Here is a 24,020-nt window from a genome sequence, read left to right on the forward strand (position 1 = left end):
AAGTCAACTGTCGGCTTTATTATAAGAAACACACACGGACACATTGTGATTTTTATTGATGACACGAGACACACAAACATATGTTTATACAGTATACATACATATACATATGTGTATGATTGTATTTGTTGACTATCTCTACAGTGTATTGTATATACTGTATGTATACATATTTACACATATAGTTTATATGTACATATATGTGGCCTAGTGGTTAGAGTGTCCGCCCTGAGATCGGTAGGTTGTGAGTTCAAACATCATACCAAAGACTATAAAAATGGGACCCATTACTTCCCTGCTTGGCACTCAGCATCAAGGGTTGGAATTGGGGGTTAAATCACCAAAAATGATTCCCGGGCGCGGCCAATGCTGCTGCTCACTGCTCCCCTCACCTCCCAGGGGGTGACCAAGGGTGATGGGTCAAATGCAGAGAATAATTTCGCCTCAGTGTGACAATCATTGGTACTTTAACTTTAACTTTATATACTATATATGTACATAAACAATATGTAGAAAATCAACAAATACAATTTTACACTTATAGACGTAGTATATATACAGTATACTGCATATATACATATATGTACACATTTACACATTTATGTACATATTTTTGTAGGATAGTATTTGTTGACTGTCTCGTATTGTTGATTTTTTATTGATGTATTTATATATATTTTATGTATTATTTATTTGTATTTATTCAACAACAGTAGGAAAGACATCTACATTCTTAATTAAATACAAAAATACATCTTTTTAACGTGTTTGTATACTGCAAGAAAATGCATGATCCTATTTGGATCCTTTAGTTCACATGTGATCATTTCGGTTCACCGAAACAATATGCTTTCCAGTTTGTTGTTTTTCTAAAGTCTTCCTTCTGAGTTTTTTCTGCTTATAATCATAGTCCACACATTAAAAGCAAAATCCCTACAATTATCCAATGATGCTGAAAAAATACTGGCCATGTATTGGCTTGATATCATATTGATATCAAAATGTGCAGTATTGCTCGTCTGCAGAGCCTCTCAGTGGTCTCCTGTGGGTTATGATTGGAATGTATAACGTATTCTTCCTGACAGCAACTGTAATGGCATGTTCTTCATTACCCTTGTATGTAAATGTAACACACCTGGTCCAACTCAAGGCCTAAACTAGGGATCGGCAACCCAAAACGATGAAAGAGCCATATTGGACCAAAAATACAAAAAACAAATCTGTCTGGAGCCGCAAAAAAATGAAAAGCCATATATAAGTGTTATAATGAAGACAACACATGACGTAAGTGTCTATATTAGCTATAATAGCCTACTATCAAAATGACTTTAAAAGTCTTATATAAGTCTTATAATGAAGGCAACCCATGACGTAAGTGTCTATATTAGCTATTATAGCCTACTATCAAAATGACTATGTCGCAGGCTGAAGCATATCTTTGTTGACAGAAATGTTGAAATTTAATATTTATTCTACACATTTTTACTACATTGGAAAACATTAGTAAACCAGAGGCTACTCACAGGGTGAGATAACTCCTGGAAATTATTGGCTTTTAATGACCAAAAGGTATAGATGTGTGTGTCCAAGTTAAAGGAAATGGCAGGCTGTCTTTTAATAGATTCATTACAATCCATGGCAAGCTGGGTAACGTTTGCTGTGGTCTGGAACAACATGGCACACAAACAAATGCAGCCAAGATTACATACAGATAATGTGTCATGAGACTTACAAAACTAAATTATATACTAAGAGGATAAAAGTAAAGGATATTAAATGAGCTCAAATATACCTACAAATGATGCACAGGGGCGCCGCTAGGGATTTTGGGCCCCATGAAAATAATCTTTACAGGGCCCCCAACACAGTGTCATTATTTTTTCTTTATTATAATTCCATCATCATTAGGGGCCTCTCTGGGCCCCCCTCCATCATGGGCCCCTAGAATCCGTCTCCTTTACCCCCCCTTTTCGGCGCCCCTGATGATGCACTATATTGCACTGGTCAGTCATGCACTGATCAAATATGCCTGATTAGCACTCCAACAAGTCAATAACATAAACAAAGCGCACCTTTGTGCATTCATTCACGCACAGTATAAAACTTTTGGTGGAAAAAATGAGACAAAGAAGGAGTGGAAGATTTTACATGTACACAAACTGTTGCGTCACAGTCCACACTATGGTGAGTTCAAGAACCGTTGAAATAAGTAGGACTAAACGATATTCACCAAATACTCTCACCAGTGAAGCATACAAACACATACATTAAACAGTGGGCTTTCTAACAATTGGGAAGGTTTGTGTCATGTTTGTCCTCAAACGAAAAACATACTAAAACAACAAAAATATTTTCCCCTCATCTTTTTCCATTTTCAATCCTCTTTTAAAAATGCTCCAGGGAGCCACGAGGGCGGCACTGAAGAGAGCCACGGGTTGCTGACCCCCGGCCTAAACCCAGATCAAGTAGGTCAAGTAGCTTTTAGTGTATGCGATTTCCCCCAGCTTTTTATTGTTATTTGATTTTCTCTCGACATGCAAAAAAAAAAATGTTAGCATACCACCTTGATGTGATCCCCATCTTTTGAAATATTGAAAACAGCACCGATGGGCAAACAGTCCAATTTAGAAGCTAAATTAATAATCTCTCGTTAGAATTACTATAAAGAAGGTGGGAGGTTGAAACTGTAAACATGTCAGCATCACGTATTGTTTGTTCTTAATTGACTCTGCTCAGATGATTGAACTGAGCTGCTGAATATCAGCAGAAGGTGGTGTTGTTTTGCAAAGTTACTTCTCTTCTCTCAAAAGCTGAGCTGCCACAAGTCAGCCAGCTTTCCTCCTCAAGCCGGTTTGTGCCGGTCCTAGTGCTCTGTGCACTCATATCTAATAAGAGTAATGTAAGAAGCCACAATGACTTGAAACAAGCAATGCAGCTTCCTGTGAAATAATCATCATCATAGTAATATTTGCAATATGTTATTTATTTATTGTCTAATGGACAATCCTTATAATTGTTTTGCATGGTTAATATCAACCACAATGCTATTCATGTGCAAACATTTAATTCATCTTTCAATTCATTCATTGTTGACATGTATTGAATTTTATGGAATACTTTATACCCGCTTGATTTATTGAACATAATTCCAAAATAATACAATTATAGGATGAGTGATCTCTAAAAAGTGCAAACAGTCTTTATTATACACAACCCTGCTGTTCCGACACAATAAATGGATCAAGATGCAATTTAAACACAATTATATTGGATCCTTACTATGCAAAAGCACACAAATAAAAACTAAAACTTCAGCAGAGACAATTGGTGTGTATCTATAAAAAAAAAAAAAAAAAAAACTGCTGCAGTGGTACCTCGGTTATCTTTAATAAGCGGTTTGTTACATTCTGTGTTGGTCTCCAATCCCAGGATGCGGAGACGGCAGGCGAAGTGCAAATAATGATTAGGGATTGCCAGCAGGTGAGTATCCTAATTGCAAACTGGGGGCAGGTGCACTAGCCAAAAGTAAGGTGTCTGGGAAACAAAGGCAGACAAGAAGTAGAACAAAAAATAAAGGTGTTGGTCAATAAATATGATAAAATATAGAAAGCTAGTAATAATGTTCAAACTGTCATGTGGGATCATGTGGGATTCAACGTACAAAAACGAAGCCATCCCCCCCCCCCCAAAAAAAAATTATGCAAAGCCAATAAATCTGTTCCAGACACCCAAAAATATTGAAAGAAAACAAATTTGATAGAAAATAATTAAAGTTTTACATGCAGAAATCAATGCAAAATACATATACATGAAAACTTAATTGTATTAACAAACAGTTAACATCACTTTTGAATTGACTGATGACTTCATACTTTGAATTCAGAAGTGTTTCTCACCTTCTTTATCAAAGCGCTGATACTTGCAACTTTCTTGGGCCCCACATTGTCATTTTTTGCGGTCGTACCCAAAAAAAAGCACAGGCTGAGTCACTAACACGTGAGACTCTTTGTTTGGGCACTCGATTCAGCAGAATCACTTAAGAGTGGGGCGTACCAAAACCGAGGTACCACTGTTGAGCTAAAAATGTTCACCCATTCAATTGCTATCTTCTAATTGAACAGATTTAATACCGTTTGCAAGACGAATACATTTTTTTGAATCTACGTCCCACATTTTATTTACAAGCAAAGTTGTCTTTTTATAGAAGGGTTCATTGAGTCATTTGCACCATAACGGCCTTCCTTGCTCTGTCTTTGTTGAAATTCTGTAGCACTCCATTGGATGATTGCTGACAGAGTAGAAGAGAAAAGAAAATGAAGCATCATGAAATTAGCAACGGTAATTCAGTCATGTGACTAACTCATACTTTATCATACAGGGACAACATGTGGATTTCAGATGGGGTGGGGACACAATCGGCTTAAGTGCAGGCCAGAGGGACGTGACTGGAAGGGATTAGAGCCATGTTTTGGAGTAATATGAATACATGGGAAACATGTAATGATAATGGAGTTGTTGTTTTTTTTTACCTCGTACGCTATGCAACAAATTATAGCTTTCCTATTTTTAGTTCCGAAATCCTAGTTTGCGCTCTTATTTTGTTGCAACTTCCTGGTCTGTATGTGTTGACCTGCAGCGCATGCACCACTGCATTCAACCGTAATTCTCATCACCTTAGTGATTATGCTTTTCACCTGCTGCTGATTATCATCTGAGGACTATATAAGCCTATTTAAAAGCTTAGTTCATGGGTACCCAAACTTTTTGACTCTGTATATATATATATATATATATATATATATATATATATATATATATATATATACAGCCAAGAGCAGGGAAACCTGCGAAACCGGCAACAGTCTTGTAGGCCTGTTTTGCAGGTTTCCCTACTCTTCAGGGGATTAAAAAAAACAATTTATATTCCGCTCTATATATATATATATATATATATATATATCTTGCCTGACACTCGCGGCGCAGTGTCAGGCAAGTGCGATGTCACGTTATCTCGATGGGAAAATGCATTTTTAGACAATATGATTTGCCTGAGCGGTTAGGAGACACAGAGAGTAACAAGCGGTAGAAAATGGATTAGAAAGGACAGATTTAAAAAACTGATAATATAAACTAAATCAAAATAAATAATATATATATATATATATATATATATATTTTTTTTTTTTTAATTTTTTTACTTGGGACATCCCGCCGGCATTTGGACGCTGGCGGGCTGTAGTTTGGGGACCCCTGGCTTAGTCGGTTGTGGGATCATTGTTTGTCGTTCCTGAGGTTAGTGCTTTGCTATTCTTTTTGTTGTAAGCTCTCTGTAGGCTTAGCCTTACTTGCACAGCTTTCCCTGTGCTTTTCTGTGCATTGCCCTTCTGCACTGCATTTTTCTACTGTTGTACGTTAAAGACTCTGTACCTGCACGCTGCCTGCTGTCTCCTGCATTTTGGGGTCACAACTGTATCGCGACGACAAGCGGATTGTAACCGGATTGGTAGGAAAGGAGGTGTAATATGCATTCTTATTCTCTCAGTGGTGACAGCTGGGGTGTTTGTGTCATAAAGTTGTATTTCCTTCGAGTGTAGCAAAAGGCTTCTTTTGGTTTGATTTTTTCTTTATTTTACTTGCTCATGATTCATATTGCCGTTTGGAGGCCAATTTTTCTCTCCACCTGCATCCAACTTCCTGCTGGCGCATCTACACACTAAAAAATGTTGGGTTAAAAAATAACCCAATGTTAACCCAACTGCTGGTTCAGAAAAGGACGAACCCCTTATTTGAGTTATTTTACTCAACATTTTGGGTTAATTTTTTTCAACCCAACTTTTGCTTTGAATTGTTTAACCAAAAAGTTGAGTTATGATAACTTAATGTTGGTTGATTCATAACTCAACTATTGGGTTAAATGTATTTACCACAAAAGCTGAGTTATGCTCACTACAATGTTGGGTGATTCCAAACCCAACTATTCGGTTGCACAATTTAGTGCTCCTTGACCCAATAGTTGGTTAAAAATGATACATTTTATTGCTGGTTTGTCCTACTCCTTCCCAACTACTGATCAAAATGATTTTTATTCCATTAAAATATACTCAAAAGCAAAATACGAGTGACATTTTTTTTTACAAGAATTGCCGTATATGGTCATAGTTGGGGTCGCATTTTACTGCGTGGATCGTTCTACCAGGATGCAGACGGGACTCTGGAGGCAAGGTGCAGGTAAGGAAATGATTTATTGTCCATAAATCATGCGGGATACAAACAAAAGAGCACCAGCGTGCCGATAGCACGGGAAGCTAACGGAATAGCAAACAAGAAAAGCTTAGCATGTAAACAGGCAAACAACAAGGCGAATCTTAGCTCAGGAATCAAATTAGTAGCCGTCATAACTGTTGCGTGGAAGCAAATAAGAAAGCCAGACTGAGTGTGGCGAAAAGCAGGGAATAAATAGCTCTCTGATTAGTGCCCAGGAGCAGGTGAGTGTCTCTAACACTAATCAGAGGCAGGTGAAAACAATCATGGCAACTAAAACACAAACCCAGTGGTGCTCAAAACAGGAACTGAGGGAGTCAAAAACTAAGCAAACAATAGTAGTTCTATACAGCATGCTCAAATATTTGTATGTACATAAGATGTGTGATTGTGAATAATGTTAATGAGATTAATCCTTAATAAAATTCCCTTCAAGAAAAAAGTACCTTTTTAATAAATAAAAAAAACATTTTACCCAAAAATGCGTTACTCATTGAAAAACAACCCAAAAATGGTTCATAATTTTGAAAACCCAGGAATTGAGTTAAAATAATACCCTTATAGCCCAAAAAATGGATTGCTCTTCATAAAAATAATTCCAAAATTTAACCCAACACTCGCATAAATTGAGTGCATTGTTAAGGGGGTAACTGCTAATTGATCAGATGCTGTGTGCTGTCAGTCATTGCAGTGTCTCGTTAGCAAGAAACCTATCAATGAGCTTGTGTGTGGTCTAAAGCAATGGTCCCCAACCACCGGTCCGGGGACAGGTACCGGTCCGTGACGCATTTGCTACCGGGCCGCCCAGAAAAATTAATTGATTTATAAACTAACACATTTTCTCCAACTTAACTTATCGTCCGTCCCACTAAACACACCAATAAGCTTGTTTATAGATGTATATTACAACTCCTGACAGGAAGTCACCATTTGTTATAGTACATTAATGCACATTAATGAACATATACAATTTGAACGTGTCAGGTTGTAGCCAAAGGCAAATGTTCATCTGCAGGGTCATTGTACAGTATATAGCAGGGGTTCTTAACCTGTTTGACCTCAGGACATACACTACAGGGCCCACTCCAATATTAACACTGAATTAGTAATCTTACTCTTGATTTTGATCATATTAAATAAAATAAAATATCTGACCTACTTACAGTTCCCTACCTTGTAAAATGATATAAAAGCATGTGTTAATCACAAAGACTAAATTATTAATTTGACAAATACACCTTAGGCTTAGGTCAGACTGATTCGACAAAATACATTTACATACAATATACATTATGTTCTGCTAAAAGTTTGATCATATTACGCCTATACTGGCTCACCTGCACTGGCTTCCTGTGCACTTAAGATGTGACTTTAAGGTTTTACTACTTACGTATAAAATACTACACGATCTAGCTCCATCCTATCTTGCCGATTGTATTGTACCATATGTCCCGGCAAGAAATCTGCGTTCAAAGAACTCCGGCTTATTAGTGATTCCCAGAGCCCAAAAAAAGTCTGCGTGCTATAGAGCGTTTTCTATTCGGGCTCCAGTACTATGGAATGCCTTCCCGGTAACAGTTAGAGATGCTACCTCAGTAGAAGCATTTAAGTCCCATCTTAAAACTCATTTGTATACTCTAGCCTTTAAATAGACCCCCTTTTTAGACCAGTTGATCTGTCGTTTATCTTATTTTCTTCTCTGCTCCCCTCTCCCTTGTGGAGAGGGGGACACAGGTCCGGTGGCCATGGATGAAGTGCTGGCTGTCCAGAGTCGGGGCACGGGGTGGACCGCTCGCCTGTGCATCGGTTGGGGACATCACTGCGCTGCTGACCTGTCTCCGCTCGGCATGGTCTCCGGCTGGCCCCACTATGGACTATTATGTTATCTCCACTATGGACTGGACTTTCACAATATTATGCTAGACCCACTCGATGTCCATTGCATCCGGTCTCCCCTAGAGGTGGGGTATTCACCCACATATGCGGTCCTCTCCAAGTTTTCTCATAGTCATTCTCATTGACATCCCACTGGGTTGTGAGTTTTTCTTTGCCCTTATGTGGGCTCTGAACCGAGGATGTCGTTGTGGCTTGTGCAGCCCTTTGAGACACTTGTGATTTAGGGCTATATAAATAAACATTGATTGATTGATTTCTGCGCTGCTGACCTGTCTCCGATCGGGATGGTCTCCGGCTGGCCCCACTATGGACTATTATGTTATCTCCACTATGGACTGGACTTTCACAATATTATGCTAGACCCACTCGACGTCCATTGCATCCGGTCTCCCCTAGAGGTGGGGGATCACCCACATATGCGGTCCTCTCCAAGTTTTCTCATAGTCATTCTCATTGACATCCCACTGGGTTGTGAGTTTTTCTTTGCCCTTATGTGGGCTCTGAACCGAGGATGTCGTTGTGGCTTGTGCAGCCCTTTGAGACACTTGTGATTTAGAGCTATATAAATAAACATTGCTTGATTGATTGATCTCTGCGCTGCTGACCTGTCTCCGCTCGGGATGGTCTCCGGCTGGCCCCACTATGGACTATTATGTTATCTCCACTATGGACTGGACTTTCACAATATTATGCTAGACCCACTCGACGTCCATTGCATCCGGTCTCCCCTAGAGGTGGGGTATTCACCCACATATGCGGTCCTCTCCAAGTTTTCTCATAGTCATTCTCATTGACATCCCACTGGGTTGTGAGTTTTTCTTTGCCCTTATGTGGGCTCTGAACCGAGGATGTCGTTGTGGCTTGTGCAGACACCTGTGATTTAGGGCTATATAAAAAGACATTGATTGATTGATTGATTGATTGAAAATAGATCAACTAAATTAATAATAAATATGTTGTTTAACTAAACTGTCAAAAAAATGTAAAGTGCAAATGAAAATACCACGTTAGTCATAATTTTTGCGCTTAAGAAATGTATCTATGAATTTCACTCTGGTTGTTTTATATTGTCATTACTGCCACAAGTAGTAGAAAAGTGTATTACAACTAAGTACCGCTGTGGCCTGAAAAAACACATATTACATTCTAGGGCCCTATGGTTAAGAAACACTGGTATATAGTATATGCCAATCAACGTGCCGGCGACCATCTTTTTGCAAAGAAACACGCCCCATTATTTCAGCGTTATAGTGAGCTAATTTTTTTGCTGTTTTTATCTGCCACACGTGAAAAGCCGGTCCGTGAAAATAATGCATACATTAAACCGGTCCCTGGTGGGAAAAATGTTGGGGACCCCTGGTCTAAAGGGAAACAGGCTTCAGCTTGGTGCGAGTCCTTGACTAGGCTCCATTTGACATACATTATTTTTGTCCCCTCCCAAATGACGTCCCCGGTTGGGGTGTACATCATAATAAACACTTTAGAGAAGTGAGAGACAGACGAAAAATGTGTGGTAGTGTGTGTTGAATGTGTACCTCACAGTACTGGCTGGAGGTTCCCATTCTGTTGTCACAGGGTTGTGTTGCCCTGGTGCGGAGCCGACTCTTGTAGGAGGCACAGTGCACCACGGTGGCTGCATTTAAAACTGCCTGCACCAGCAGTAACACCAGCAGGATCAGCAACAAGATGTCGTAGGATTGCTGCAACCACGGCCATATGAAAACAAGGGAGTCCCATCATTTAATTTGTCACAAATAAATGGGGGGGTTTAATTCCGCCCACCTTGGCAGTGGGCACATCGTGCAAGAAAATGTCAATAAAGCTGATCACACTGCAAGAGAGGAAGCCGGACGCTGAGAAGAGCAGAGGAGACGTCACGCTGCTGATGGCGATCAGCACCTCCACCTGAAGGATAGGAGACAGAAACTTTTTAGAATAAAGTTGGGAGGACAAGTTTAGTGTGGACGATGAGGACACATATTTATGGCATAAAACCTGCTAAACCCTACCCGTCTTAAGATACACTCAAGGAGTGGAATAATAGCAACCATCATACAATCCTTAAAAAAACAGATTTTTTTGTTTATCTGTTCACTCTCAATCTACAAACTAAAAAAAATATCATTTTTTTGCCTTCAAACATAAGAGAAGAAAAAAGTGTAATTATTTTTCTCAAGCTGTGCCTCTCCCAAAGTTCTATCGATATAAGAATGTTACAACCTACGGTAATTGATTTCCTCTATTTTTTAGTTTTGGAATCAGGGACGAAAAAACAGCTGATAAGCAGGGGTGTATCGATTGATCGATATTTCGATATTGTTTCATATTCCTAAGTTTCAAGTATATCGATCTGTGCTTGGCAAGTTTGCCTTCCGGAAGATAAATATCGATCCAAAATTGTTTTAAAAGGGAATCGATCGATACTAGAAAAACAAAACATTGGCTTTAAGAACGGCAAACTTTATATGAAGTTTGGCACTTTTAAAAATGTGTTAAAGGATGTTAAACGTTAAGTCTATTTGCCCGTCTGTGACATCATCAACACGAAAATGGCGGACAGCTTTTCTGTCTTGTCTCTGGTGAGGGCGGTCGCATTTAACAAGCACCTGGTGTCGAACTTTGAGATCGGCCCCAGTCCACAAAAACACTTCAACATCACACCCAAGTTGATTGGGCATACACGCACGCACCCGCCCCTTCCCCAACCACCGCTTGTTTGCTCCAACTCCCCCTCCCTCTGTTGCTAGTTTGTTGTGACTAAATGTAACGTGTTTATGTTTGCATTGCAAATGAGTTTTTTTCCCTTGGACTCAGTCTGGACCCCCTCTTGCGGATCCAGCCTTTGATTGATATTTTTTTACTCTCCCCCCTTTCCCAATATCACCTCTTTCTCACCTTTTTTTAAGGAGCGCCGTAAAAATGGCTGCGCCGTCGGCGGTCTTGTCTTGTCTCCCTGTAACGTATGTCTGCTCTTAGTGGGATTGTGCCGAAAATATACTTTTCAGTTCTTATGTGTCTTGTGCATGTTAAGAATTGACAATAAATCATCTTCATCTTCATCTTCAGCTACGGTGGTTGAGAAAGGTCATAACAAACCCACAAGACAATATCATAAATTACAATCTGGAGCTGAAGGTACCACAAGAAGATGGAGTTGTAGAAGCTTGAGAGGGAGAAAAACAGTTGATCTGACCTAGCAGCAGAAGCGTACCTGAACGGCTGGAAGACTAAAATCTTCTCAGTGTCTGAGGAAAATTTATAGTGAAGGGTTGCGTCATCCGACAGGCTATCAAAGCCTTGGCAAGTGCTGCCAAATAAAGAAGCTATTATCTCTGGAAAAGGCGAGATGATATAAAAAAAAAGTAGAAAGAGATGGAATGCAGCCAAAAATATACACCAGCTGGCTCAGGGACAAGGACACCCCTGCCAAGCAAAGTCCATTGAGGAACCTGTAGTGGGTTGTACCTGAGATGCTGCGTACAACATTAAGCCCTCTGGAGACACTGTGGGCTTTAATTACCATAATGTCCATGAACCAGGTTGCTCACCTGATTTTTTTCACAACTCAAACCTGATGGCTAACATCAAGAGCACCAACTAACCAAAGAGATTGAAACATTGTGTTCTATTTTCCTTTACTGCTTCACAGGAACCGTTGTTTTCAACACAACAGGGCATAGGATGCGAGTCTCACGTGTCCACACCGTATTCCGGCTTGCCACTACAGTATACGCCTCTGATACTACAGGAACTCAGATGCAGGAAAATACCCATGTGTATATATATATATTAGAGATGCGCGGATAGGCAATTATTTCATCCGCAACCGCGTCAGAAAGTCGTCAACCATCCGCCATCCACCCGATGTAACGTTTGATCAGAACTTCACCCGCCCACCATCCGCCCGTTGTTATATATCTAATATTAATAAAAAAAAATTAAAAAAAAAGGGTGAAAACTACGCGAATTGCACCTTGTGCAGACAAGATTTTTCGATCGGACACGGAGGAATTAGCGATGTAAAAGACCACGTTGGGACAAAAAAACACAAGTCTAATGCCGTTGCTAGCGATACAAGTGGAAAACTTTCAACGTTTTTCGTCGCCCAAACAGATTCTTTGGATGTGATAAATGCCGAAGTTTTATTTACGGAGGCAATAATTGAGCATGGACTTCCAATCGCACTGGCTGATCACATGGGACAGTTAATAATGTAATGCAACCTTTAAAAATCATTACGCGGTGATCGCGATCCCAAAAATAAACTTTTCTTGCATGATAATGTCCAGAAAAATTCGCTTTATATTACTATAGAGTCCTTTTAACGAATGAGTTTGATGGTTTATCACAAACCTTAAATGAAAGAAGTCCTTTGTTCTCCTGCACCGCATGCGCAATCCTGTCGGCTGTATTTCACAGCACGACATACTGTTAAAAGTGTTTATACTATTTATACTTTCAATTAACAAATTGAAGTCTTGTGAAAGGTTGACAGGATAACTGGCATTAACTGTCAAAATAATTTCAAACTATTGAAGTTAGCTTACAGAATAAACATGTCAATCAACCCATATGATTTTTGCTGTAATATTTTTGTTTTGAAAAGTCACTGTGACTGATAGAAAAGTGATGGTTTTAGCAACATTTTAACCTGTCTGAATGCTAATAGTCATTTTGCGTCGGGGGGCGAAGCCCTGAACCCTCCACCAGGACTTTGTCCTGGACCTACCGGGGCCTGCGGCCCTTGGACCCTGGCTACTAGGTTTTTCTGATTTAAAAGTTGGCAGGTATGGTGAGGTTATAAAGCTTTTGCCTGTTAAAGAAAGGAGACTGATCCAATGCACAGACATTCGCGTGCCACGCTGTCACGACCCAGACGCACACCAGTGCGCAATCATATGGGAGCCGCGCTGAGCGCACCTCCAAGCGCGTCTCGCTGCCGGCGACGGCCAGATATGGGCCCACGCTCCAGCGCCATCCATTTTCAGGGCTAGTTGATTCGGCAGGTGGGTTGTTACACACTCCTTAGCGGGTTCCAACTTCCATGGCCACCGTCCTGCTCTCTATATCAACCAGGGTGAGCCCCACCCCTTTCATGAGCGCACTACGCGCGGAGTGACCCCTGTTACGCGCCCCCGGCAACAGAGGTGGCAAGCAGGTAAGCTGCGCGGGCGGAGCGCGCGGAGTGACCCATGTTACGAGCCCCCGGCCACGGGGGTGGCGGGCAGGTAAGCTGCTTACCTGCTGCGCGTGACGCCGGCCGCGGCGAAAGCGGACGAGGCGGGGTGTCGGTGCGGTGGGCGCGGTAGTGACCCTGGACGTGCGTCGGGCCCTTCTCGCGGATCGCTTCAGCTACGGCTCCCGGTGGGGCCCTCTCGGGGGAAGGGGCCTCGGTCCAGGACCCCGGCGAGGCGTCCCTTCTCCGCTCCGTAAAAGTGTCCATCTCTTTTCTTTTTTTTTCTTCTGTTGTGGCATATGCAGCAGGTGCCTGCTCGTTTTTCGTATGTGGGTAACAACATTTAACTATGTATATATATTTCCGAATTGGTTTAACTGCCACCCGCAAAAAAAAAAATAAAAAATAAAAATTAATCCGCCCGACCCGACCCGCGAGCGGATAAAATCTTAGTTTTTTTAATTTCATCCGCCCGATCCGCGGATAATCCGCGGACTCCGCGGTTGTGTCCGCAAACCGCGCATCTCTAATATATATATATATATGGTGAGAGTGTCCGCCCTGAGATCGGTAGGTTGTGAGTTCAAACCCCGGCCGAGTCATATCAAAGACTATAAAAATGGGACCTATTACCTCCCTGCTTGGCACTCAGCATCTAGGGTTGGAATTGGGGATTAAATCACCAAAATGATTCCCGGGTGCGGCCACCGCTGCTGCCCACTGCTCCCCTCACCTCCCAGGGGGTGATCAAGGGTGATGGGACAAATGCAGAGAATAATTTCGCCACACCTAGTGTGTGTGTGACAACCATTGGTACTTTACTTTATATACACACACACACATATACATATATACATATATATATATATATATACATATATACATATATATATATATATATATATATATATATATATATATATATATATATATTCCTTGCGCACTAATTGACTGAAAGAGCGCACACTTGCCGCGTGAGCGTAATGTCACGTTATCGATAGGAAAATCCATTTTTAGACAATATGATTTGCCTGAGCGACTAGGAAACACCGAGAGTAACAAGCAGTAGAAAATGGATTAGAAAGGTAGGATATACAAAAATAATAATAAAAACTTGGGACTTTTGTTGGCTGGATTTTGGACGCTGGCGGAACCGGAAAAGTCTTATCAATTCTCATCCCTAGATGTAACATATTGTAACTGTACAATTGTTCGAAATAAACTAATACCATAACCATCAAGAGAGGTATGCCAAATTGTTTTATTAGAATCCACTTTTTTAAGTAAAAACTGTATATTGTACCCAATCACAAATTCAAAATGTTGTACTCACCAGACACTTGTTGGGGTATTCGGATACAACATGACTGGCAATTGCACTTGGAAAACACTGCAAACATAAAGAGATCACATCCAGACAATGAGAATATGTGACACGTTTTGGGCACTGCTGTAAACCACATCCAGACAGGTGTTTCTTAACCATAGGGCCGGGGCACCTGGCTGGGCCTTTAGAGGGCTGCCCAAAATCAGTTTTTCAGCTGTCGCCGCAGCGGTACTCAGTTGTATTAAACTTTATCACCACTTGTAGCAGTAATGACAATATCAAACCAGCATTATTTGGGAGTGACGCATCCCCATGCCGCACACTCCTCAATTAAAAGAAATGTATGATAAGGAGGAGCAGTGTCGCTAAATCTGGTCCCTAACATGGTGCCCTGTAGTCACGTGAGTGCCTTCTGACCAATCATTGAAGAGATTGCTTAAAACTGGGTTGTCTCTGTATTAAACCAGAGTGGTGTATATAGAGAGAGTATGGCCAACTCAACAAGAGGCGCCATCTTTGCTACCAATGATGTGTGCGGCTGTGTCTGGAAGCGTGCAATAGTTTTCCTGACAAAATCAACCAAAATAATAAGTGTAAATATATTTGTAATCATTCTTCAGCTCATAAACTTACAATAAAACATTATTTTATTTCAACAAACTATAATTTTGCCGACGCAAGAAATGTAAAACAAATACACAGAACGACCACTCATTTTGCCAAAATCTTCATTAGCTTTGGACCAACAATCATGGAAAAATTATGACTTTTGTGTGAAGTATGTCAACTGTGGTGGCTGCCTCAAATATTTTGTTTGTAGTCAACGTGCTACGCTTTTACTTTTAGAGCAGTGGTTCTTTACCTTGTTGGAGGTACCGAACCCCACCAGTTTCATATGCGCATTCACCGAACCCTTCTTTAGTGAAAAATAAAATGTTGTTTTTTTTCAAATTCAAGACAAAGTTATATGTTTTTGGTAACACTTTAGTATGGAGAACATATTCTAAGTAACAAAGACTTAATTTAGAGTTTTTTGGACACTAGGGGAACATATTCTAAGTAACAAAGACTTAATTTTGAGTTATTTGGTTAGGGTTAGGGTTAGAGGGTTAGGGCCAGGGTTAGAGGGTTATGGATATAATAAGGCCATGCCGAATAAGGCATTAATAAGTACTTAATAATGACTAGTTAAGAGCCAATATGTTACTAATTTGCATGTTAATAAGCAACTAATTAATGGTGAATATGTTCCCCATACTAAAGTGTTACCATGTTTATTTACTGATGCACAAAATGAACCGTACATAAACATCACCTTGTTCAAACAACAAAACCAACACAGTGCATAAACTCACAACAAATTACACAAACCATTGTGACTTCTGCTGTTGCCGTATCCGTAATACGCCGATAGGGAGAAGTTTTTATTTACACGATGAGTCGGGTGTGTTTTGACCTCTGCCGAACCCCTGAGCCCGACTCACCGAACCCCTAGGGTTCGATCGAACCCAGGTTAAGAACCACTGTTTTAGAGTTAAACAAACTTTAATAATCCACTATCATACATTATTACACCCAAAATGTGGTTTCTTTTACTCTTTCAATGTGTACTCCGTCTATTTCTATTTGTTTTTGACTTTCTCTTCTACTGTTACCGAATAGTTTCACCGAGATTCAAGGATAGTCTGTTTTTTGTCAAACCATCTCTTTAATTTGTTAATTTCTTTTGTTTTTATTTGTATTAATTCTTCTGTGTGTTCTGTCCGGAACAAAATGCAGTCAAAGTTGGGAGCAGTCATGGCGCCCTGTAGTCATGTGAGTGCCTTTTGACCAATCATTGATCGCCTGAAACCTGGTTGACCATACTCTCTCTTTACACGACTCTGTATGAAACAAACAGAAGAGGTTTTGAAGCTAAAGTCATAGATACGTTTCTTAAGCGCAAAAAATATGACTAAAGCATTTGCTCTTTAATTTTATTGACAGTTTATATAAGAAAGAAAATATATATATAAGTATTGATATATATTACTACTGCATAATTGTATGTACATTTATTTTTGCTCAGTTTTTATGAGCCCCTTTTGCAGTATATATGATTAGTATTTAATTATTTCAATTAGCTTGAGCTAATCTTTGATAATAATCTTTGTGATTAACACATGGTTTCATGTTAATCAAATGTATTAATGGAATGCCCCTTGAGATGCAGCATCTCGTTTTCAAGGTGGACCAAAGACATTTAAAATGAACACAGTACAGTACAACACAGAACAAGTTACACAACAAACAATAACAGACAATCATTAAAGACAATTTTGCTCTGATACCTCTCAGCTCACACAACTCTCTCAGAATGTACAATATTTACAATACAATAACATATATTGCAGTAAAATAAATATAATATTATTAAATTAAATTCCAACCAAGGACATACTACATACAGTGGCATTCAGTTTTAGGTGGTTGATAAAGACCTCAGAGAGACAGGCAGATGATTCCAGTCATTGACAAGGTTTATCCTATTAAACTGTAAGTAGGTTAGATATAATTATTGAATCCAGTTAAATATAACGTAAGATTACAAATTCAATGTTAAAATTTGATTGGATTTCCCTCTGTTGCGGAAAAGTTAGGCCCTGAGGTCAAAAAGTTGAATAGTTCTTTAAAGCAGTGCAATTACAGTATAGGCCCTTGTGGAGGGAGATGTTGCCTGCAGGAGCAAAGGTCACCGCCTCTGTCTATGGTGCTGAGGACAGAGCACCATCAGACGGGGGCATGGCAGTGCTGATGGCGAGACACAGATGGCAGGTGATTAGATTTCACAGGTGGTACGTGTTAATCTAATCATCTGTTGTCTTTTACAGTAAGCGGCCGGGAGCAGGAGGGAGGAGAGGATATGGACGTGACTGAAAAGTCACGTTCTGCTGGAGGAAGAGTTGGACTCCAATATATGTACATTAAAAACTTTGTTAAAACTGCACGCTTGGCTCTTGTGCCGTGTCTACAGTGGAGCTGCTAGGACGCAACTTCCACAGCCCTAAAATAAATATATCCTCTTTAGAAACCGCATCCACTTAATTAGTTTTTGGCCTATTTCTTTCTTTACAGAGAACAAAAAGGATCTTACGCCTCTATTAGTGGCTCTCATTATAAACTAATATGTGTCACTATACTAACCAAGAAGCTTTAACAAGACCAACTTACAGCCACAAGGATCCAGAAAAATGTGACGGACAAGTAGGGTCCGGGAAGCAAAGCGTCCATGTTGAGTGCGATGATGCCTCCGAAGACCGCGGAGATTCCCACGATGACTTCGATCACCTGTCACAGATGCACTCCCATCACCCACAGCCATCTCACAACACGGCCGACATGTACTTACAGAGTACGCTTTGAGGAGACGAGTAGGGAAGACCGGCGGAGTTGAGACCAAAGATTGATCGTTTGTTTCAGACTGGAGGACAAATGCGGAAAACGTGTGTGTAAGATTTAGGGCGGTTAAGTGGGGACAGGCATCAGACACACCTTCCTATGGCGGCAACAGTCCTCTGCAGAGCGAGCTGACAGGATGACAGTTGTGGCCATCAGCACTTCCAGTAAAATCATCAAGATGAGGTTAAAGTTGATCTGAGCGAACATGAAAGAGAAAAGTTACCATAGACTGATTCCACAGATTCACTAGTTGATATTGCAACACAACTGCCGGATGATTCACATTGACAGCAGAAGGGTTGAGGACCAGTTTACATCCAAACCAGACCAGGCAGGTGGTCGTCACTGCAAAGGTGGACACATAGATCACCTGGAAATCTGACACCTTGAGGAAGAAAGCGTACTTTAGGACCCGCGGGAAAGGTTGTGCTGATGTTTCTTTGCTGGTCACTCACCGCAACACGTTTGTTTTTGGCAATGGCAAAGCTCGCTATGGCGGCCGGAATGCCCTGAGGAGAAAAGTCAAACACCCATGATTAGCTATAGACAGTCGACCCTCGTTATATCACTTGTAAGCATATTCTACATCAGGGGTGTCCAAAACCTAACTTTTAACTGGGGGGCCGTATTGGGCTAAAACAAATGGGTCGGGGGCCGAAAACTGACTGCATGCAAAGTAACCATATATATATATATATATATATATATATATATATATATATATATATATATATATACTGTACATACATACATACATACATATATACATACATAAAAACATACATACATACATACATACATACATACATATATATATATGCTCTGATTATTTTTTCGCACACTCTTGGAATTCTCTTGATGAGCTTCAAGCGGTAGTCACCTGAAATGGTTTTCACTTCACAAGTGTGCTTGAAGCTCATCGAGAGAATGCCAAGAGTGTGCAAAGTAGTAATCAGAGCAAAGGGTGGCTATTTTGAAGAAACTAGAATATAGCGCACGTTTTCAGTTATTTCAGCTTTTTTTGTTAAGTACAGAACTCCACATGTGTTCATTCATAGTTTGGATGCTTTCAGTGACAATTTACAAAGTAAATAGTCATGAAAATAAAGAAAACGCAATGAATGAGGAGAAGGTGTGTCCAAAATTTTTGCCTGTACTGTATATATATATATATATATATATATATATATATATATATATATATATATATATATGTGTGTGTGTGCGTGTGTGTTTAAATATTATAATAATATAGAGATATAATTGATAAATATTATAATTGGATATCAAGAGTATGTGAAAGTTCAACTCCTACTTTGTTTATTTCCGTGACAACCTTTTTAAAGCTTTGTAATCCAATCAGAAATATCAAACAGCTAATAGTCCAACATGGATAAGTGCGGGGAGTGTTTTGCATTTTTACCATGATGCCTTGCAATGGATTTAAATTGATTTAATAATATCCACAAAGTTACGTGAACAGGTTGTGTTATGTGTGACCATGTGTGTTGACTTTTAGTGCTGGTTGATTTTTTTCTTTCTGCGCCATGACTAGGATAGGTTGTTTGGTTCGGGTCATAATGCTGTACTTGTACTGTCAAGAAAGCATACGTCATGGTCACTGACCTAAGTTTCTCACATTGTCCACAAGATGTTGATAATTTGCCACCTTCTGGGTATTAAAACTAAACAGGAAAACACCTTGCATGGCCAGGTTGCTTATTGAAATTGAACACGTGCTAAATTGAAGATGCCGGCGGGGCCGCATTTGGCCCGTGGGCCGGGGTTTGGATAACCCTGTTCTACATGTATAAGGCCTAGTTTAAGGGTTAAATGATGTTTTATTGATGTCATATATGTATTACAGTGCAGTATTTGTTGTGTTTTCTATCATTATATTGTGGCGATTGATAAAGCTCACTATGCGGGACTTCCGACGTGTGATCAAATCAATCAATCAATCAATCTTTTCCTGAGAACCAGCATCCATTTCGGTAGACATTTGTGTTTTTGCACAACAGGGCAGTTTTGTTTTTTTTACTCGCAAAGAAAAGGATACAAAACAAATGTCCACTGCAGTGGACGCAGGTTCTCAGCAGGTTATGTAGCAATTACTAGAGGCAGTTAATTAAGCTATTTAAACATCCCAGCTTTGCGTTATAGGCGACAATTAGTTTAATATCTAATAATAAATCCCATTAATAATCGATTTTATTTATTTTTATAATATGCTGAGGGCCAACAAAAAAAAATCAAGCTGCAGGTCTAAACTGCAGATGACCAAGTCAGTCATAAGTATGTGACTTACAGAGCCTGCAGCACAGCGTAGGTAGTCCATGGCAACAGGAAAGAGATTGCCCAGGTACAGAGAGAATCCAGAAGTGATGAGAAGACTGCCCTATGGTCTCAGACACACACACACACACACACACACACACACACACACACACACACACACACACACACACACACACACACACACACACACACACATACATACATACATACATACATACATACATACATACATATATATATATATATATATATATATATATATATACACAGACATGTATAAAATGATAGAACAATTGTCATTATCTCACGTATACACTTAGAAACTAGACCCATGCAGAAGAACATCTCTTCCTAAAGAATACTGTGCAATTACACCATGCATGACACGTGTCATTTTAATGTTTGCCTGGATTCTGATAGTTAAACATAAATAAATGATATATATTAGCAATGACATTAATCTGCAGTGTAACTGTTGTGCCTTACAATCATTGCCTTAACTCTGATAGTTTAGTTACATTTTACAGCACACTATTCAGCCGCCATGTATTTGAACTGCGACACATCTATACCCCAAATGTGTCAAAGTATCAATAATGTAGTATGAGAATCGATACCAGTATGGGAAACCTTGTTATCGATATTTTTGGCAGTATCGATCGGGCCAGAGCTATCATCTTTTTAAACAGGAAAATGAAGTCTAAATGTGATGTGTAGGACATATGTAATAATAAGAATAAAACCTACAAAACCCGAAACCAGTGAATGGTAAATAAAAACAGAATACAATGATTTGCAAATCCTTTTCAACTTGTATTCAATTGAATACACTGCAAAGACAAGATATTTAATGTTCGAACTGAGAAACTTTTTTTTTTTTTTTTGCAAATGATCATTAACTTAGAATTTAAAGGTGGCAACACAATGCAAAAAAATTGGCACAGAGGCATTTTTACCAATGTGTTACATGGCCTTTCCTTTTAACAACACACAGTAAACATTTGGGAACTGAGGAGACCAATTTTTTAAGCTTTTCAGGTGCAATTCTTTCCCATTCTTGCTTGATGTACAGCTTAAGTTGTTCAACAGTCCGGGGTCTTTGTTGTGGTATTTTAGGCTTCATAATGCGCCACACATTTTCAATGGGAGACAGGTCTGGACTACAGGCAGGCCAGTCAAATACCCGCACTCTGTTGTAACACGTGGCTTGGCATTGTCTTGCTGAAATAAGCAGGGGCGTCCATGATAACATTGCTTAGATGGCAACATATGTTGTTCCAAAACCTGTATGTACCTTTCAGCATTAATGGCGCCTTCACAGATGTGTAAGTTACCCATGTCTTGGGCACTAATACACCCCCGTACCATCACAAATGCTGGCTTTTGAACTTTGCGCCTATAGCATTCTCGATTAGTTATTTTCCTCTTTGGTCCGGAGGACACAATGTCCACAGTTTCCAAAATCAATTTGAAATGTGGACTCCTCAGACAACAGAACTTTTTTCCACTTTGCACCAGTCCATCTTAATGAGCTCGGGTCCAGCGAAGCCGGCGGCGTTTATGGGTGTTGTTGATAAATGGCTTTCGCTTTGCATAGTAGTAGTTTTAACTTGCACTTACAGATGTAGCGACCAACTGTAGTTACTGACAGTGCTTTTCTGAAGTGTTCCTGAGCCCATGTGGTGATATCCTTTACACACTGATGTCGCTTTCTGATGCAGTACCGCGTGACGGATCGAAGGTCACGCACATTGCCGCTTACGTGCAGGGATTTCTCCAGATTCTCTGAACCTTTTGATGATATCACGGACCGTAGATGGTGAAATCCCTAAATTCCTTGCAATAGATCGTTGAGAAATGTTGTTGTTCTTAAACTGTCCAACAGTTTGCTCACGCATTTGTTCACAAAGTGCTGACCCTCGCTCCATCTTTGTTTGTCCCGTCTTGTCTTTGCAGTCTATTCAATTGAATGTAGGTTGAAAAGGATTTGCATATCATTGTATTCTCTTTTTATTTACGATTTACACAACGTGTCAACTTCACTGGTTTTCGGGTTTGTATTTATTTTTAATTTCTCATTTTTTTCATCTACAAACCCCGTTTCCATATGAGTTGGGAAATTGTGTTATATGTAAATATAAACGGAATACAATGATTTGCAAATCATTTTCAACACATATTCAGTTGTCATATGCTACAAAGACAACATATTTGATGTTCAAACTGACAAACATTTTTTTTTTTGCAAATAATCATTAACTTTAGAATTTGATGCCAGCAACATGTGACAATGAAGTTGGGAAAGGTGGCAATAAATACTGATAAAGTTGAGGAATGCTCATCAAACACTTATTTGGAACATCCCACAGGTGTGCAGGCTAATTGGGAACAGGTGGGTGCCATGATTGGGTATAAAAATAGCTTTCCAAAAAATGCTCAGTCTTTCACAAGAAAGGATGGGCCGAGGTACACCCCTTTGTCCACAACTGCGTGAGCAAATAGTCAAACAGTTTAAGAACAACGTTTCTCAAAGTGCAATTGCAAGAAATTTAGGGATTTCAACATCTACGGTCCATAATATCATCAAAAGGTTCAGAGAATCTGGAGAAATCACTCCACGTAAGCGGCATGGCCGGAAACCAACATTGAATGACCGTGACCTTCGATCCCTCAGACGGCACTGTATCAAAAACCGACATCAATCTCTAAAGGATATCACCACATGGGCTCAGGAATACTTCAGAAAACCACTGTCACTAAATACAGTTGGTCGCTACATCTGTAAGTGCAAGTTAAAGCTCTACTATGCAAAGCGAAAGCCATTTATCAACAACATCCAGAAACGCTTCTCTGGGCCCGAGATCATCTAAGATGGATTGATGCAAAGAGAAAAAGTGTTCTGTGGTCTGATGAGTCCACATTTCAAATTGTTTTTGGAAATATTCGACATCGTGTCATCCAGACCAAAGGGGAAGCGAACCATCCAGACTGTTATCGACGCAAAGTTCAAAAGCCAGCATCTGTGATGGTATGGGGGTGCATTAGTGCCCAAGGCATGGGTAACTTACACATCTGTGAAGGCACCATTAAGGCTGAAAGGTACATACAGGTTTTGGAACAACATATGCTGCCATCTAAGCGCCGTCTTTTTCATGGACGCCCCTGCTTATTTCAGCAAGACAATGCCAAGTCACATTCAGCACGTGTTACAACAGCGTGGCTTCGTAAAAAAAAGAGTGCGGGTACTTTCCTGGCCCGCCTGCAGTCCAGACCTGTCTCCCATCGAAAATGTGTGGCGCATTATTAAGCGTAAAATACAACAGCGGAGACCCCGGACTGTTGAACGACTGAAGCTCTACATAAAACAAGAATGGGAAAGAATTCCACTTTCAAAGCTTCAACAATTAGTTTCCTCAGTTCCCAATCGTTTATTGAGTGTTGTTAAAAGGAAAGGCCATGTAACACAGTGGTGAGCATGCCCTTTCCCAACTACTTTGGCACGTGTTGCAGCCATGAAATTCTAAGTTAATTACTATTTGCAAAAAAAAAATAAAGTTTATGAGTTTGAACATCAAATATCTTGTCTTTGTAGTGCATTCAATTGAATATGGGTTGAAAAGGATT

At 39.9% G+C, this 24,020-nt stretch overlaps 1 protein-coding gene across 9 annotated transcripts in view; it reads right to left on the reverse strand.

Annotated features, from left to right (window-relative positions):
• Positions 1-3,179: 3,179 nt before the first annotated feature.
• The window catches only part of mlc1 (modulator of VRAC current 1), a 32,703-nt gene continuing 11,862 nt past the window's right edge, over positions 3,180-24,020 (reverse strand). For 8 of the 9 annotated variants that reach the window (XM_061970096.1, XM_061970095.1, XM_061970091.1 and 5 more), the window contains 10 exons: positions 20,407-20,496; positions 18,554-18,607; positions 18,382-18,483; positions 18,192-18,293; positions 18,049-18,120; positions 17,871-17,987; positions 14,667-14,723; positions 9,940-10,062; positions 9,693-9,857; positions 3,180-4,288 (listed from right to left, as the gene is read on the reverse strand). In XM_061970096.1, coding sequence (XP_061826080.1) covers positions 4,211-4,288; positions 9,693-9,857; positions 9,940-10,062; positions 14,667-14,723; positions 17,871-17,987; positions 18,049-18,120; positions 18,192-18,293; positions 18,382-18,483; positions 18,554-18,607; positions 20,407-20,496 — 960 coding nt within the window. In that variant the 3' untranslated portion in view covers positions 3,180-4,210. The remainder of the gene's footprint in view (positions 4,289-9,692; positions 9,858-9,939; positions 10,063-14,666; positions 14,724-17,870; positions 17,988-18,048; positions 18,121-18,191; positions 18,294-18,381; positions 18,484-18,553; positions 18,608-20,406; positions 20,497-24,020) is intronic. The other variant, XM_061970092.1, reaches the window with a different exon arrangement.

This window comes from Nerophis lumbriciformis, linkage group LG10 (assembly GCF_033978685.3).
Source record: "Nerophis lumbriciformis linkage group LG10, RoL_Nlum_v2.1, whole genome shotgun sequence".
Lineage (NCBI taxonomy): Eukaryota > Metazoa > Chordata > Actinopteri > Syngnathiformes > Syngnathidae > Nerophis > Nerophis lumbriciformis.